The sequence below is a fragment of the Neoarius graeffei genome, chromosome 16 (genome assembly GCF_027579695.1).
Source record: "Neoarius graeffei isolate fNeoGra1 chromosome 16, fNeoGra1.pri, whole genome shotgun sequence".
In the NCBI taxonomy this organism is placed as follows: domain Eukaryota; kingdom Metazoa; phylum Chordata; class Actinopteri; order Siluriformes; family Ariidae; genus Neoarius; species Neoarius graeffei.
The window spans coordinates 62,516,277-62,533,164 of NC_083584.1; the positions used below are offsets into that span (position 1 = coordinate 62,516,277).

At 44.2% G+C, this 16,888-nt stretch overlaps 1 protein-coding gene across 1 annotated transcript in view; it reads right to left on the reverse strand.

Moving 5' to 3' along the window:
- Window positions 1-16,888, reverse strand: part of scaf4b (SR-related CTD-associated factor 4b) — a 118,603-nt gene that overhangs the window by 35,015 nt on the left and 66,700 nt on the right. The window contains exons 10-16 of the mRNA XM_060943355.1: window positions 14,840-14,917; window positions 14,541-14,605; window positions 12,141-12,316; window positions 11,937-12,037; window positions 11,695-11,808; window positions 10,989-11,145; window positions 4,063-4,160 (exon numbers count right to left, since the gene is read on the reverse strand). Of these exons, the coding sequence (XP_060799338.1) occupies window positions 4,063-4,160; window positions 10,989-11,145; window positions 11,695-11,808; window positions 11,937-12,037; window positions 12,141-12,316; window positions 14,541-14,605; window positions 14,840-14,917 (789 nt within the window). The remainder of the gene's footprint in view (window positions 1-4,062; window positions 4,161-10,988; window positions 11,146-11,694; window positions 11,809-11,936; window positions 12,038-12,140; window positions 12,317-14,540; window positions 14,606-14,839; window positions 14,918-16,888) is intronic.

Consider the following 16,888-nt stretch of genomic DNA (forward strand, 5'->3'; position numbering starts at 1 on the left):
ATTGAACCTTTAGAGACCCCTCCCCCCAAACAAATCTTACCTCATTCACCTTTAATATTAGCTCATTACTAGTTACTACCATCATTCATTACTGATCATAGCCAAAATCTGCGAGTTACAGTTCCTGTACTTGTGGATATTATATGACAAATTACACACCAACAATTTGCTAATTAGAAATGTAACACATTTCAAGCAATGTTAGGATAATTTTAGAAATGCCAAATGTTACATGCAAAACAATTCGTTAGATTTTTAAATAGGTGATCTTTAGGACAGTGAAGGATTGACAGACGTGTCAAGTTAAATCGGTTAAATCCACTCTGGAAGCGACTGCTTGACGTGCAGTGACTTGTCTGTTATGTTTGTCCACGTCACACATTTGGAGCTTTGAGAAAATTCAGTTTCTCCAACGAGTCTGAAGACAGAAATTCTGGTGTAATAGCAGTTTATCATAAGAGAGGAACAGCTGACTGGTGTGATTGTAACGAAACAGGACCCACCTAATCAATAGGCTGGACATGTCCTCTGGTCCTTTACAACCACGGTTAATGACTGCGACAGACCCTCCCCTTAATACACAACAGCGCAGTCAGTGGGCAACTGCGCAGACGTTTGCCTTGATTCTTTCCATTAAAAAAAACAAAAACCCACCTGCTTGAAAGTTCCAGCGAGTTCCTCTGAAAACGTTGGTGAACTCTTGCAGGTCACCGTTTTGTTTCTCTTCAAGTGACGCGCCGTGCCGTGATGTGATTAGTGGGAAATTCATTCCCGATCATGATCCTGCTCATGGAGGGAGATCTTTAGCTCAGAGCTGGAAGGGTGCAAGTTGAAATGCCAGGAGGGTCAGAAAAAGCTCTTGGGCAAAACCCTGAACCTTTATGCCAAGACTGGATTCTGCTTCAACAGCTTTAAAGGAGAACTGAAGTCATTTTTAAACTTCCTTTATTTCTTAATTAGCGTGTTTCAATTACGTTTTCGCTTTTAGTAACCTTATATCGTGACTCGTATTGGCAACTAATCGCAATTATATATTATACTTATTGGCCTATTCGGTTTTTAGCCGTGTTGAATTTAGTTCGTTTGGTCCACGGCAGGCGTCGCTTATCTGCGCGATCTTCACCAGACTTGTGCGAGACTTCGAAACGTGAAGTGTCAGCGCCGCCATTTTGAACACTGTTTACCAAACAAAATATTGCACAAAAACGAGTTTAAATGATGATTACTGCCTACTTTTTTCAAACTTTCCTGATCGCTATCAAAACAAAAAAAAACATCCGGCTTGATTACGTCAGCATTCGAAAGAGAGCACGCGCGTCTTTTGACAACGTTGGCAGATGTTGGTCACTCTCTCCCTGTGTCCGAAATCCCTCCCTACTCACTATATAGTGCACTATATAGTGAGGACGCCATTTTGTAGTGCTGTCCGAAACCTTACTGAGGATTATTTACACCCTATATAGTGCACTCAAAGTATCCTACAATGCATCACAAAAAGTAGCGTACAACGATGGTCACTAACCAAAGCAACATCCCATCATGCATTGCGGTCGCGCTGAAAGAAATCAAATTAAGTGTCTCAAATTTGATTTAATAAAAGGCAGCAGCAAAGAAGAAAGGATTCAGCCTTGATATAAAAGAACTGAAAGCTGCAGCTACTTTGTACTGATTAATGTGGGAAACGCGCTCAGTATAATATGGATTTATCACAAAAACACACGCGTGTTTATCATCTTGAAAACCCACCAGCCGACTGATCTGGCACGTTTTAATTGTGCGACAGTAATGACGTTAATACCAGCGTGACGGAGTAGTGTCCGAAAGCGCTTTTTCATTTTACCAATGAGCTCAGTGTATAGTCCTCTATAGAGTAATTCCCTCTACAGGGAGTAGTGAACGAGTGAGCGATTTCGGACACGGGGCTTGATTTCCGCTGTACGTTTTACTTCCGTCCTACGATGTCTCGCACAGGTCTCAACGAATCTCGTTTACGGCCATCGCTTTGACATATGGACCGATATATTACAGAGCGTATTTCAAACACTCATAACTTGCTATAGTAGCGACAAAATAGCGATCAAAAACGCATTCCGATATTTAATAAAATGAGATAAATAGAATTTTGAGGGGGAAAAAAAATTGCTTTCAGTTCTCCTTTAAGCCCTGACTATTTTGCAGCACAGTTGGGATTAGCTCGTGATGTTTTAACAGCTCTAAGCTTGGACTGGGTTCTGCTTGAACAACTCTATCTTAGAACTATATTCTGGATTAGATTCAAGGAAGACATCAAGCTGCTCGCCAAATAAACATGGTGGTGTAGTGGTTAGCGCTGTCACCTCACAGCAAGAAGGTGGTTCTGGGTTTGAGCCCAGTGGCCGATGGGGGGGGGGTCCTTTCTGTGTGGACTTGGCATGTTCTCGCCGTGTCTGTGTCGGTTTCCTCCGGGTGCTCCGGTTCCCCCTCCACAGTCCAAAGACACCTTGGGCTGAGGTGCCCTTGAGCGAGGCATCTAACCCCCAACTGCTCCCCGGGCGCTGTAGCACAGCTGCCCACTGCTCTGGGTATGGTATGTGTGTGTTCACTGCTTCAGATGGGTTAAATGCAGAGCAGGAATTCCACCGTGTGCTTAAGCCTGCGCTTGAGTGGACGTGTGACAAAGGCTTCTTGTTCTTTGGCTTATGAAAAATACATAATTTATCTGCCTTGTTGGAGCCCTGTGATGACCTGGCGACTTGTCCAGGGTGTACCCCGCCTCTCGCCCGTAGTCAGCTGGGATAGGCTCCAGCTTGCCTGCGACCCTGTAGAACAGGATAAAGCGGCTACAGATAATGAGATGAGATGAGCCTTGTTGGCCACTGACTTAGTTTATCGCCGTATAAACGGCATGACTTTCCTCACTCAGATTAAAGATGCTGTTCACAGGACAACCATAGTCTGGACACTCGGCAAAGCTGCGCTACAGCCGTACACATCCTGGAGTCTCAACAAACATGTTGAAAGTTTCTCTGGTCAGAGGAGACCAACATTTTACTTTAGCACAGAGCACTATACTTTTGTATCCCTACAGTGAAGCACGGTGGTGGTAGCCTCCGATTCTTTTCTCTAATGGCCTTCCTTACCCAGTCACTGACTTTTGGTGGAGGGCCTCATCTAGTCAGTCCGAGTCGCCGGTGTGGAACACACTACCATTTTTTTTTTTTTTAACCCTGACTTTTATTCAGTTCTGAAAGCTTCATGATGCTGTTTGTTTAGGTATGTTCTCTAACATAGAGGAACATGTTCACTTATACTAAATAAAACACCTTCTGCACATAGCTTGACTCAGTTCAACTAAACACACACACACACACAGTATATGACCTCTATTTATGCAGATTCATGGTGTATGATCTAAATCCGGTCCATTTCGGCTCCGTCTTTTCACACAGGACTTGCTCGTTTACTGGAGTCACCATTTCGGCAAGTCCACCTTGCAGACGAGTGCACTTTGTAAGTGTACATATCTCGAGTTAAATATCCTCATAACAGCAGCGCACACTACCATGCGAGTGTCGTTCCTTTGCTGAGAACATCATCTGCTCACTGCTGCTCCATTTCCATCCATAACCAGGGTACCATGGGTTGGCAAACTGGGCTGCTCAGTAAATGCAGACCTACACAAAAGTGGTCGTCTCTGGTAATAAACCAGCATCCGTGATGAAAATACTTGCTTCAAAGAGTTTTGTTCTGATGTGTGTGTGTGTGTGCAAATGATAAATATGAACTTTTTACACGTGACCCTTTACCCAAGGCAGAATGAATAAAACAGAATAAAAGCACTGAGGGGAAATAAACAGTCATGATGCTAACCCTTTTTTTTTTTTATTAAGTTCCAAGACTGACACACTTGTTGACGGTAGCCATGCGTTACACAAGAAGCTTTGAAAGTGCAAAAACGTATCGTCTGAGGCAAAATGACATTTTGTGCACGGGTGACGCGTAGACAAACACTTTACCTCCACAAGAAACAAATGAGAAGAGGGCAGGAAAAGTTTGATCAGATACTCCAGTAAGACCTTTTACCTGTGACACGACTGTAGCTCCGCCCACGCGTTCTCTTTCAGGTCCCTCTCCGCCGTCTCCAATGGGTTTAACGAGCTCAGCAAGCATCGAGGCCCACTCTACATTAGTGATCAACAACTCCAATAAATAAAATGCCAAAAAAGAACAAGGATGGAAAAAAAAAATACATATATACTTCTCTGTTAAAACAGATCTTTGAGACACATTACATCATGTAGGATGTTGAATCCCAGATGGGTCCCAAGGGCACAGAATACACTACGTAGTGTATAAGAGCTAGTATTATTTACTTTACATGCTCTGGAAAAAATTAATAGACCACTTCAGCTTTTTCTTAAATCAGCATCTCGATGTATGACACACAAAACACATCTATTTTATTTAATGAGGTACTGATTAGGCGGCACGGTGGTGTAGTGGTTAGCGCTGTCGCCTCACAGCAAGAAGGTCCTGGGTTCGAGCCCCGTGGCCGGCGAGGGCCTTTCTGTGTGGAGTTTGCATGTTCTCCCCGTGTCTGCGTGGGTTTCCTCCGGGTGCTCCGGTTTCCCCCACAGTCCAAAGACATGCAGGTTAGGTTAACTGGTGACTCTAAATTGACCGTAGGTGTGAATGTGAGTGTGAATGGTTGTCTGTTGGCCCTTTTCCACTACCCTTTTTCAGCTCACTTCAGTCCGACACGGCTCGCGTTTCGACTACCTCAGAGCAGCATGACTCAGCTCGCTTCAGCCCTACTCAGCACCCAAAACTCTACGGTTTTGGAGTGGGGCTGAAGCGAGCCAAACCGAGCTGAGTGAGGCTGGGGGCGTGAGCAGACACTCCCCTGTGCACTGATTGGTGAGGAGGTGTCTCCTCGCATGCCCACACACGCCCCACGAGCACGCTGGGATCTGTAAACACCATAAACCCGGAAGAAGAAGAATTACGAATTACGAGAATTTCTGAAGCCTTATGCGCCTCGCCTCATCTATACGCTCTTGCCAGTATCTGTTGGCGTTGTCGGTGACAACAAGCCACAGCACCAAGACCAGCAACACTAACGACTCCATGTCCTCCATGTTTATTGTTTACTATCCGGGTTGTGAGACTACCGCTTAAAAGCTCACTGATGTCACTGTTTGCGCCACCTAACGACATCACGTGACGTCCACCCACTTTCGCTAACTCCATCCAATGTGTCCACCCACTTCCAGCCAGCACGGTTCAGCGCGGTTGTAGTCGAAATGCAACCCAAACAGCCCCACTCAGCCCGACTCAGCCGCGTTGGTAGTGGAAAAGCGGCATTTGTCTATGTGTCAGCCCTGTGATGACCTGGCGACTTGTCCAGGGTGTACCCCGCCTTTCGCCCGTAGTCAGCTGGGATAGGCTCCAGCTTGCCTGCAACCCTGTAGAACAGGATAAAGCGGCTAGAGATGAGATACTGATCAGGTTCCTGAACCAAATCTTATTTAATGAGGAAAAGTATAAAAAAAAAAAAAAAAAAAAAAAAAAAAAACACTGCTGTGGTCAACACCATCCTCTTGCAGTTTGGATGGCAAAAACAGTGCTAGTAGGACCTGAAATTTAATTGGAACCCAAAAATGTCTATTCGTTTTAACTCTCTTGGCACGACGAAAAGTTCTGAGTGAGAAAAAGAAGGGTTCAGTTCTGGCTTTACTGGCAGAGAGATACAGTGAACATCAGGTGGCTTCCATCCTCAAAGTTCCAAAGATGGCAGTTCATAAGAACAAGCAGCAGACATTGGGGACAAAGTTACAGACTGGCAGACGGAAAAACGACTCTCCACCGACGAGGATGATGGTCAACTCCTTCAAATGTCATTCAACAACCGCAGGATGACATCAAGTGACCAACAAACAGAATGGCACACGACAGCTGGGGTTAAGTGCACAGCAAGAGCAGTTTGTAACGGGTTCCTCCGGGTGGGTTTGATGCCATGCAAAGCTTTTAAAAGAAGAAAAATAAAGCCCTTCATCAACAACAAGCAAAGAGGAGTCAGGCTGAGGTTTGCTAAAGACCATAAGGTTTGGACTCTAGATGACGGGAGTAAGGTCTTGCCCCTTTTCCACCAAAGCAGTTCCAGGGCTGGTTCGGGGCCAGTGCTTAGTTTGGAACTGGGTTTTCTGTTTCCACTGACAAAGAACTGGCTCTGGGGCCAGAAAAACCGGTTCCAGGCTAGCACCAACTCTCTGCTGGGCCAGAGGAAAGAACCACTTACGTCAGCAGGGGGCGGAGTTGTGAAGACTAACAATAGCAAGACCGCGAAAGATCGCCATTTTTAAGCGACGAGAAGCAGCAGCTGTACAAACGCAAAGTCATCCATTATTATTATTGTTGTTGTTGCTGCTGCTGCTGCTTCCGTGTTGCTTTTGCTTCAATATTCGCGCCAAGGTTTATGCAAACGTAGCGACGTAACTGACGTATACAGTGACAATGACGTGGCTTCCCTTAGCACCGCGAGCTATGGAAAAGCAAACTGGTTCTCAGCTGGCTCGCAAGTTGAACGAGTTGTGAACCAGCACCAGCCCCGAACCAGCCCTGGAACTGATTTGGTGGAAAAGGGGTATCAGTGGAGCCCGATTTTCAGCTTTTCCCATCGACTAGTTAGATGGAGACCTAGCGAGGCCGACAAGCCACAGTGTCACGCACCCATTGTAAAATTTGGTGGATGATCTGGAGATGCTTCAGCAAAGCTTGAATGGGGCAGATTTTTGTTTGTGAAGGACACATGAATCAAGCCATGTACAAGGTTATCCTGGAAGAAAACTTGCTTCCTTCTACTCTGACAGCATTCCCTAACTCTGAAGATTAGGGCTTCCAGCAGGACAATGCTCCATGCCACACAGCCAGGTCAATCAAGGACGACCACAAGATCAAACCCCTGTCATGGCCAGCCCAATCGCCAGACCTGAACCCCACTGAAAACCATCTTGATCACATTCCAGAGAAGATGGATGGTCACAAGCCATCAAACGAAGCTGAGCTGAATGAATTTTTGTGCCAGGAGCCGCATAAAGTCACCCAAGAGGAACGTGAAGGACTGGTGGAGAGCGTGCCAAGACGCGTGAAAGCTGTGATTAAATGTCAGGATCATTCCACCAAGTACTGATTTCTGAACTCATCCCAAGTTCAAACGTTAGTACTGTGTTGTTTAAAATTGAATATGATCTTGATTTCAATGCATTATTCAAGGTCTGCAAACACGCCATCTTTGTTATTTTGACCAACTGTCATTTTCTGCAATTAAATGCTCCAAGTCAGAGTTTCTCAACCACTGGGCTGCGATTTTTTTTTTTTTCTTCCCATGTTGAAGCTAATTTTTACTCATTAGGACATCCAGTCCAACGTCACATCCGTCTCCTTAAGCTACGGTCACACTCCAGCTTGCGATGCTTTATTGATGAAAATGAGGCAATTTGGTGGCGATGCATGGCAATATACACGCGAGCTAAAAGTTGTGGTCACACAGCACGCGAACACTTGACTGACACGCCTTTGTGTGCTTGAGTCTGGCACAGCTTCAGCAGCCACGTCGTGCACGCTCTTGGAACCCGGTCGTTATGGGAAACACCGGATACTGATGTGAGCACAACCAGCATGCACAGATATGGAAGCTGTTTTCACAGAAGCTTTGTGAAGTATCATCATCATCATGGTCATGTTTGTTTCTAGCCGTGTTGATAACGCTGTTTAAGTACTCTGCTTTATGATTCTGCTTTCGTTTTTGTAAATATCACGGCTGCTAATAAACACATTTCCTGCACTGAGATCCGTCTACCGCTGTCTATCTTGTAGTATCCTGATCCCCAGATCTTTAACCCAGACACACATAAAAAGTTGTACGCCTCCATGCTCTTCCAGGTTTTCATCTGTGTGTCCGTGTAGAGTGATGTCTGCAGCACCAGGTAGCTTGAGATGTCGGGGAGCTCAACGGATGGATTATTTCCCAACTCGTAGGAAAAATCCTTTGTTAGCGTGTAAGGGTCTAATCCCATTGAGTGGTTTCTATATCCACTTCTTTTGTGGTGTTCTTGACTTTAATAACTTGTTTGCTGAACACAAACATGACAAGAAGTTCTTGTGTTAACGGACCAGACTCCACTTTTGGATCATTAATCCTTTTTGGCTGAGAATGACCCGCATGCATGGGTTTATGTTCACTTCTGGTACATCCATACAGTTTTAAATACAACACCTACAATTAAAAACGTTGTTTTATTGCATTTATTTAATTCCTGGGCTCCCATCTGTAACAGAGAGTGATGTCGCATCCCGTTAATACACTTTACAATAGGTTATTAGAGTCTAATAGAATAGATGAGCCAAAATAATTAGGAATCTTTTTTTTTAACGGGCCCCGACTCGTTACAAGTATGAATAGGTGGGCTTTATGGTAGAAAAGGTTGAGAACCCCGTGATCTAAAGGGGTGTTCACACGGCACATACTTGCATCGATGCTGCACCGATGTATTTTGTTGCGATATGTGGCAGATCACAGAATCCAGGGACACATGTCGGCCCGGGGGCATTTTGAGTGATTGACAGATTCAGAAAGTACAGTTTCTAAGCTTTCCAATGATGCCTTCCATGTGAAGATCTAACAATATTTGAAGAGTGTGTGGCCTTTTGAAAGTGTATACCTCTTAAAACAGAAAAGGGAGAAAATCGCCCTCAAAGTTTTCCATCTCAGCTACTCTGGGTGCAGGGCGGCCACATAATGGTGCTCATCTGCATGACATTAAGGAAAGCCCTACCCCCTACGAGCTAGCACGATACTACTTTCATGTAAACAAAGATCACCATGTCAATTTTCCTTCCATGCAAAGTATGCCCAACACAATTATGAAGTACAAAAATAAGTCCTAAAGTATACTTTAACGTTTTGTGGTTGAAAAATTACTCACACCGTAAGAAAGAAAGATAGCACGATGATGACACAACTAACACAACACTAGTTTCATGGAAAGCCTCGGTCACAACCGGCCGTACAGTATGTGCTCCTACGGCCGGTCTACACGCAAAAAACGCAAGAAACGCACGAGAGCGCGCGTGTGAAAAGCACGAGAGCGCGCGTGTGAAAAGCACGAGCGCGCGCGTGTGACATGCTGATTTTTGAGCCGCAGACCGGCCGCAGAGGTTCTTTGTCATGTCAAACAAACTCTACAGGCGCTTACGTTTTTTTCAGGTTGCAAGACAAACTTACGGCCAACGCGCGTCTTTCTCCGTGAACAAAAAAAAAACAAAAAAAAAAACGCAGCGATTTGGGAAACGCCAAAAAAAAAAAAAAAAAGAAAAAAAAAAATCACACGGCCAAAAAATCGTACGTCCGGTTGTGACCTAGGCTTAACCAAACCACAACACTCTCCGTTACATGCGGGTTTTTTTTCTAGAAATGGTGATCTCCGATGTAAATACCGAGTGTCTGTTTGCTTCGCGGTGTTTGCTCCTCTGCGCTCTGTTTAGTAACTCATTCCATAGTGAAATCACACGCCTGTATGCAGTTAAGTAGCCATGCGCTCAGCTCGCATCATACAGCTGATTCGCGGAAAAAAAAAAAAAAAAGACTTAAATCATCATGTGAATGGCCCATATGGTAATTTACCCACACCCCCCAGCAGGCTACAGTCCTGACAAAAACGAGACAATTTGCAACAAAAAATGTATGCTTTTCCAACAAAACAATCTATTATCTGAAATACTGATTGCATTCTTCAAGATCTCAACTTGCGCATGATGGAAAAAAACAAAAATCACAAATTTCGAAAAAAAATGCTTCTTTTGCGATTATCTCGGATTCGTTTCGGCCGACATGCGTCCCTGGATTCGGTGAGGGGTCACATATATCTTACACCGGTGTAAATTTTGTGGAGCGTTCACACGTCACAAACCTGCTTACTAGAGAGAAGCGTGTTAGCACCAGTGCAGCCCCACTTGCGTTCACACGGCGGTTTTTGCGACTGTGCTATACGATAGTAATAATGCGGAAATGAAATATGCGCATGCGTGAAAATGTACTTCCTTTTCCCGCCTTGTTTGTGATTGATATATCGAAAAACCATGGTTTATACTTCTCCAGACAAACTTTCTACGTTGTGGTCTATCAGACACCGTAAAAGGGTAAAAGAGAGAAAGGAAAGGTTGCGCAGGTACAAGACAGCACGAAAACGACGCATTCTACAATTCATTCGGCAACAAATCCTGGCCATGTGGACGGTTGTCATGGCATCACCAAGCGCCGGGAAAACAACGTGGATGAAGACACGTATGCAATGCCCGGATGTAATCAACTCTCCTCACGCGTAGCGAGTCTACCCCTGTAGCGTTCAGACGTCCCATTTTATATCGGTGCTGCCCCGCAAACTAGCATTTACTCCGGAGTAAATTTCTTAAACCACCTCCCGAGCAGGGTTAGATTTGCACCGGGATAACTTTGTACCGTGTGAACGCTCTACCGGGGCAGCCCCGGTGCTACACCGGAGTAAAAGTTGCCGTGTGAACGCCCCTTAAGTAACAATATTTTTATGTGGAATTTGGCGGAAAAGTTCTCAGTAGTTGATGGATAAAATTGTTCATGCTCCTCAAACACAAACCTATACATCGTAAAACCAGAGAAACTGCTCATTTCGCAGTGGTCTATTAATTTTTTCCAGATGTGTATGTCAGGACTGGGGGAGGGGATGGGGGGGGTGTAATAGTGCCATGGCTCCCTACTGGACAGAGTACACTACGTATGGTGTATTATTTATATACCCTACGTAGTGCATGTGACGGAATGCTCAGCGTCATACAAGCACAGTCCCACCCGGAGTAGTGCACGACATGGGTTCCTCATTTTCTACAGGACTAGAGAGCTGTATCTCCAACAGCTACGTCTCGTGCACCATGTCTGTGGTAGGAGACAGCTTGGACGCGTTTTGTGTGGACTGTACCTGGTTTGAGCGTTGCCTGGTCGAGCGCTGCTCCCTCCCGCAAAGCAACTATCTCCGCGTCCTTCAGCTTCTCCCAGGGGATGTAGGTCACGCCCAGGTCCGTGTCCCAGTACTTCTTAAAGCGCCCTCCGACACCTTTGTTCATCGCCCATGCAATCTGACCACGCACATGTCACAAAGAAACGCCGATTGAGCAAATAACGTGACCAGTTCGTGAGGACTTCATGGCCATAAATAAGAGACACATCGGTTAGAAGTCAGTCAGTCATTCTGCTTTGGTTCTCTCAGGTCCCAAATCTTCACACTGAGCCCCAAGACGATAATTAAAGGACCTGGTGAAGGACTTGAAGGCATTTAATCCAAAGAACACCAGCCCATCCTGGTGGCGAAGCATGGGGGTGGTAGTATCCTAGTAAAGAGGATTATCTAGAAATTCTGAAGGGACACCTGAGTCTATAAACAGGACAACGATCCTAAACATACCTCCAAACTCGGAGACAGAATACAAACACTCTTGATATTAACCGATATTAAAACGTCCAACAGAACATCTGGTATGGGCTCTAGGACCAGAGGTCACGATTTCACGCCTTACGCAGCAGGGAGAGAGAACCAGTGACCCAGAATGACATCTGAATAACAAACACACACACACACAGAATTACAGGACCTCATTTACTTATAAAGGACAAGCAGGCTGCTGTACCTTGAAGGACTTGTGGTTGATCTTGGGGTTTCCTCGGCGGAGTTTATTCAGAGCAGTGTACGCGTCCTGTCGGTGAACCATGACGATGTAGGCACACCCTCTGGGAGGGATCATCTGAAGTGTATGCATCGTAAAATGTTTAATATATACGCTGTAGAGCGTTCAACCTTTTCTGATCGCGAAATATAATTATTCAGTAGACGACATTATTGATGGAATAATGAAGATGGTGCTGTGCTCACGTTGATGGACTCGACCTGGCCGAACTCCTCCATCAGACTGCTGACGTCCTGCTGCTGCGTTTTCTTATCCAGTTGACCGAGCCACAGAGTCGTGCTGCACACTGCGCGCACACACACACACACACTTACTCTCCACAGATCTTGCTGCATACAGGTTATTTAGTGTTCCTGTGGGGCTTAAACAGAGAACTCTCTCGCACTGACCGCTGAGCGTCTCTTTCTTCATGGGCGGGAATCCTTTATTTCGCCTCTCCATCTCCCTCCGGTCTTCTGCATGGGATCTCGGCGGACTCCTCCGACGCTCGCGGGAACGAGAGCGCCTGTACCGTGAATGTCGCGAGTGAGAGCGAGAACGAGACGACGAACGCCTCCTGGGTGACCTGGAGAGATTACGTACATCGAGGAACAGACTTTGAGTGCATTATGGGAAGGATTATGAAAGAATCATCTCTCACACACGAGACTCAGTCAGTCACATGACTTTTCTTAGCGATTTCACTTCCAGTAAAACAGCTGGTGGGCGAGCAAACCAAAATGGCTTTCGTAGTCCAAACTTACCAGAGTACGCTCGTAACCTAGAAGCCACTGCTAGCTTTAGATCTATTCAGAATCGACCCCTACAGTCTGGGAAAGAAGGATTTGTCATACGATCTGGAAAACGACCCTTCAGTCGAGTTCCCCGACATCTCCAACTATCTGGTGTTGCAGACGTCCTTCTACACCGCAAAACAGATGAAAGCGTGGAAGAGTACGGAGGCTTACGACTTTTTCGTACGTGTTTGGGTAAAGGACCTTGGGATCAAGTCGCTGCTGAATGAATCCTGTATTGCTTTTGCCCGTGTAAATTAGGGCTGTAACGATACACCCAACTCACGATTCGATTCGTATTGCGATTTTTGACCCACGATTTTTAAAAAAATGTTTTTTTAAAGTAGTAAACTTGACTTATTAACATTTACTTACTTACATTAACTATTTAATAACAAATAATTCAGACCACTGCAGAGAATGAGTAATATGTATGCAAAAATGAACAAATGTATATCCAAAGATTGTTTTATTTCTCAAAATAATACTGTTGAGCCGGAAGCTCTGTTTTTTCGGTTCTGAAAAAGTCATTTTTCCAAATCGTGTAAATCCGTTAAGATTTTTTTTTGGGGGGGGTGGCTCTCTCACTGTCTCACTCTCATAGGGCCAATGATTTTCTGTGATCGCGGAAAACAGATGGAAATTACGGAATTTTTATGGTGAAACATTGCTCGCGTGTCAAAATGTAACTGCCGCAGAAGGCTTCCGCCCAAGCAGACATGCCTTCAGTGTTGCCAGATCTTGCTAACGTTTTCCACCCCAAAATATGTTCAAAACCAGCCAAAAAGCACCTAAACCCGCCCAATCTGGCAACACTGCATGCCTTTCCGGTCAAGTGATTGTGATTGGCTTGTGGCACACCTAGCCAGCCAATGAGCTGCTTGTTTACAGATTCGCTCCCCACGTCGCAACCAGAATGGCGACCGCTTAAAAGAAATGAATGCTCTGCCAGTGGCGAGTGTGGACGTTGCGTGACTCGCAGAAGATTGTCGCAGGTCGGTGAAAAAACGACTTACTAATAGATATAAAAAATAAAAGTAATTTAAGTAAGTTTAAAATGTAATTTAAATAAAAAGTAAAGTATTCATAAATTGAAGTTTGGAAGCGCCTCTGTTTTTGGGCTGAGGAGAAGTTTGAAAGGGTGTACCGCGATTCTGCCTTCTTGTATCGCGATACGGATCGTGGCTCTGCGTATCGCGATTTCGATTTGCATATCGTTACAGCCCTAGTGTAAATATGTTTTTTTTTAAGCTTTTCGTTCATGTCTTTACAACAAACAGTTGGCTTGATTCTGACTTGTGTTGGCTCTTATCTCTCAGCTAAATCATTCACAAAGATCATCAGAAACCCCTTTAAAGACCTGGATCTTCGTTAAACAGGATGGAGAAGTGATCACGGCGCATTGTAACTGTACGGCTGGGGAAGAATTTTGTCACGACCTTCATGTGTATGGACTTTGTGAGGAGGAAACAAAGAAACAGCTGGGGACTTTAGCGCTTCGGGACTAAAAAAAAGTAGCGTAAAATAACGACACATAGCAAGAAAAGTACTTGGAAAACACTAAGGCCATAACCGAGAGTGAGATACAAACCTTTCACCAAGTGATCACTGCAAACTCGAGCGCGCTTCGACTCGGCTCCGTTCGATTTCACTGAGAGGTTCGAAAGCCACCTTTATCGACGTCTTTTTGTGAAATCCTGTGTTCGTTCACTCTTTTTTATTAGTTCATGACGAACCCTGAAGAAACTTATCAGTTTCACGGTTTGATCGATTCGAACAATCTAAAACAACGCAAGCGTAAGGCATTTTTCATGCGAGCAATGCACCTTCTCCGTACAAATGCTTTGTCGACTGAGCTTTGGGAGACCACCAGCGAAAGCTCTGAATAACTAATGAGGTGGATATGGCGTCACGCGAAACCCAAGAACAGTCAGTCAGTCAATACAATTCATGTCCAGAAAGCATAATAACTTGTACCATGTAATATTTTTACTGCTCTCTTACACACTACCTTACCGTGACCGTGACCGCCTGCTGTACTTCCTGTCTCGGTCGTCTCTCCGGGAGTGACCCGATTCAGCCTGAAGAGGAGAAAAAAAAAAAAAAAAAAAAAAAACACACACTCACAGTCCAGTCATACATCAACTCCTCAGGTTTTAATCAGTAGATGCCAAGTAAATATAAACACCAGATTAATAAAAGCACATCACTGTGTACAGCATATAAAAGTATTAACAGCTTTACAGGGCTTTAAAAGTGAGTGCAGTAATGAGTCTATACTGTAAACAGATAAGGAAATACGTGAAGGCATGTACCGTGTGGGGTTCTGGAACAGCGCAAGTGTTGTTCTCAGGGTTGGACACGGTTTGTTCAACCTGTGGTGTAGGAAGCACCTGCAAGCAAGCAAGGAAAATAAATAAATAAATAAATAAATAAATAAACTAGAGGCGACAATTCCCCTGGGGGAAATTGAGAGAGTGATGCAGTGCACGTAGCCACGTCTCTAGGTGAAAGCATGCCAGAGCAGCGGATGTCTGAAAATGTGTGTAGTTTTTCAAAAAATCCAATTTTTCCGAGGTATAGCGCCCCCTAGCGGCCAATTTGTTCCATTTTTTTTGAGGGCCTTTCTGGTGGGGTGCGGCATAATGCCACCAAGTTTCGTTAAGATATGCCAAAGGGCGGCCGAGATATGAGCACACTTCCTGTTTCGCGTCTGTGCAGGCAATTTTGATTGGCTGCCACGGCCAAACGCCTATGAAATTCTAAACACCGGTTAAGTGACTTGTGCAGCCTAGTCCAAAGTTGCTATGTACCAAGTTTGGGAGAAATTGGTCAAAAATTGAGGGAGGGGAAGCATTTTAATTGATTTTCACAAAATTCAAAATGGCGGGAAAACTTTCTGGGGTTGAAAATGACGTCATAGGGTGCGCTGGATTCGTCTTGGCCCAAGGATTCCAGGGATACCAAGTTTTTGAAAATCGGACCAACGGTTCAAAAGTTACAAGCAGAAATGTACCTGCGATTTTGAGCTGCTGGTGGCGCTAGAGAGTTTAAGGTGGTGACTTGAAACTTGCTGAGAAGAACTTTGAAGCAGCCAAGAATCAGTGTGCAAAATTTCACAACTTTTCACCAGACGGTTCTGGGGCCGGCAAAGTTTTTCAAATAATTCCATAGAAATGAATGGGAAATTTTGGGTGATTTTTTCGCGATTACGTCGCGAAAAAATCGTATTCTGAAGAAAAAAGTAATAGCATAGTGAGTCCGATCGAGCCGCACGTTTTGATATATTGCTTGTCTGTGTGCGATGTACGGTTATTGAGTTATTCGAAATCGAAATTTGCGTAGGAATAAGTATAAGAAGAAGAAACGCAGAACAATAGTGATGCTGTGCTTTGCACTGCATCACTAATAAATAATCAGAGCAGGGTTGGAAAGGATGGGCATCGTGAAAGGAAAAGAAACTCAAGCTCTGGACAGTTTCGATGACCATGTGTACACTTATTCAGGGATCGAAACGGGCGGTCGCCCACTCGCCAATGCGAGCCTCGATGGTTTCTATCAACGATTCTCGCCCATTTTAAAACCCTTTGATGCAAAACATGGGTCAAAAGTGACCCGGCTGAGTTTTTATCTTCTATATCTTTGCAATAAATTAATTCCATCATTCAGTATTCAAGGTATTCCTCAATTAACTTGTTTTTGATCGTCATACATCCTTTTTTATTTTTTCCTTTCTTACTTTTTGAATAAAAACCCTTTTTGTATCACTACCCTTCTAATGCACAACACGGGTCAGAAACGACCTGCATTCGTTTTCCAGGTTACTTCATGTACGGCTGAGTGTTTCTATGATATACTTTTGAAATAAATTCATTTTGTCATTTACTTTTCCAAATATGCAGTAAATATCTTGTTTTTGTTTAGCACACATCATTTTTATGTTTCCTTTCTTAAGTTATGAACAAGCACAGCTTTTGTAATTCTACATCAAGTTTACACACATGGGTCAGAACCGACCCGCATGCATTTACTCCAGCGTTTGGTGGGAACTGTGAATTGTGCTTGTGTCAGACATTTCACAGCTCAGCACAGCGCCCTTTGCCCATCTAATACATGCAAGGAATGTTTTTCAATTGTTCGAACATTACCTTAGAAAAAAATTGATTATGTTTAGGTTACCTTGAGAGTGAGTAGATTACTTGTCAGAAAGTTACAAGTAATTACTATTAGCTACCAAGCTGTTGACATATTCTACTTTAGTTAGCTAATTTTATTGTAGTTGGCTTAGCTAACCACATAGTTAATAAATAAATAACTGGCCCCATTTACTGCTAAAGTAATTACTTGAAACAAATTATTTTTAT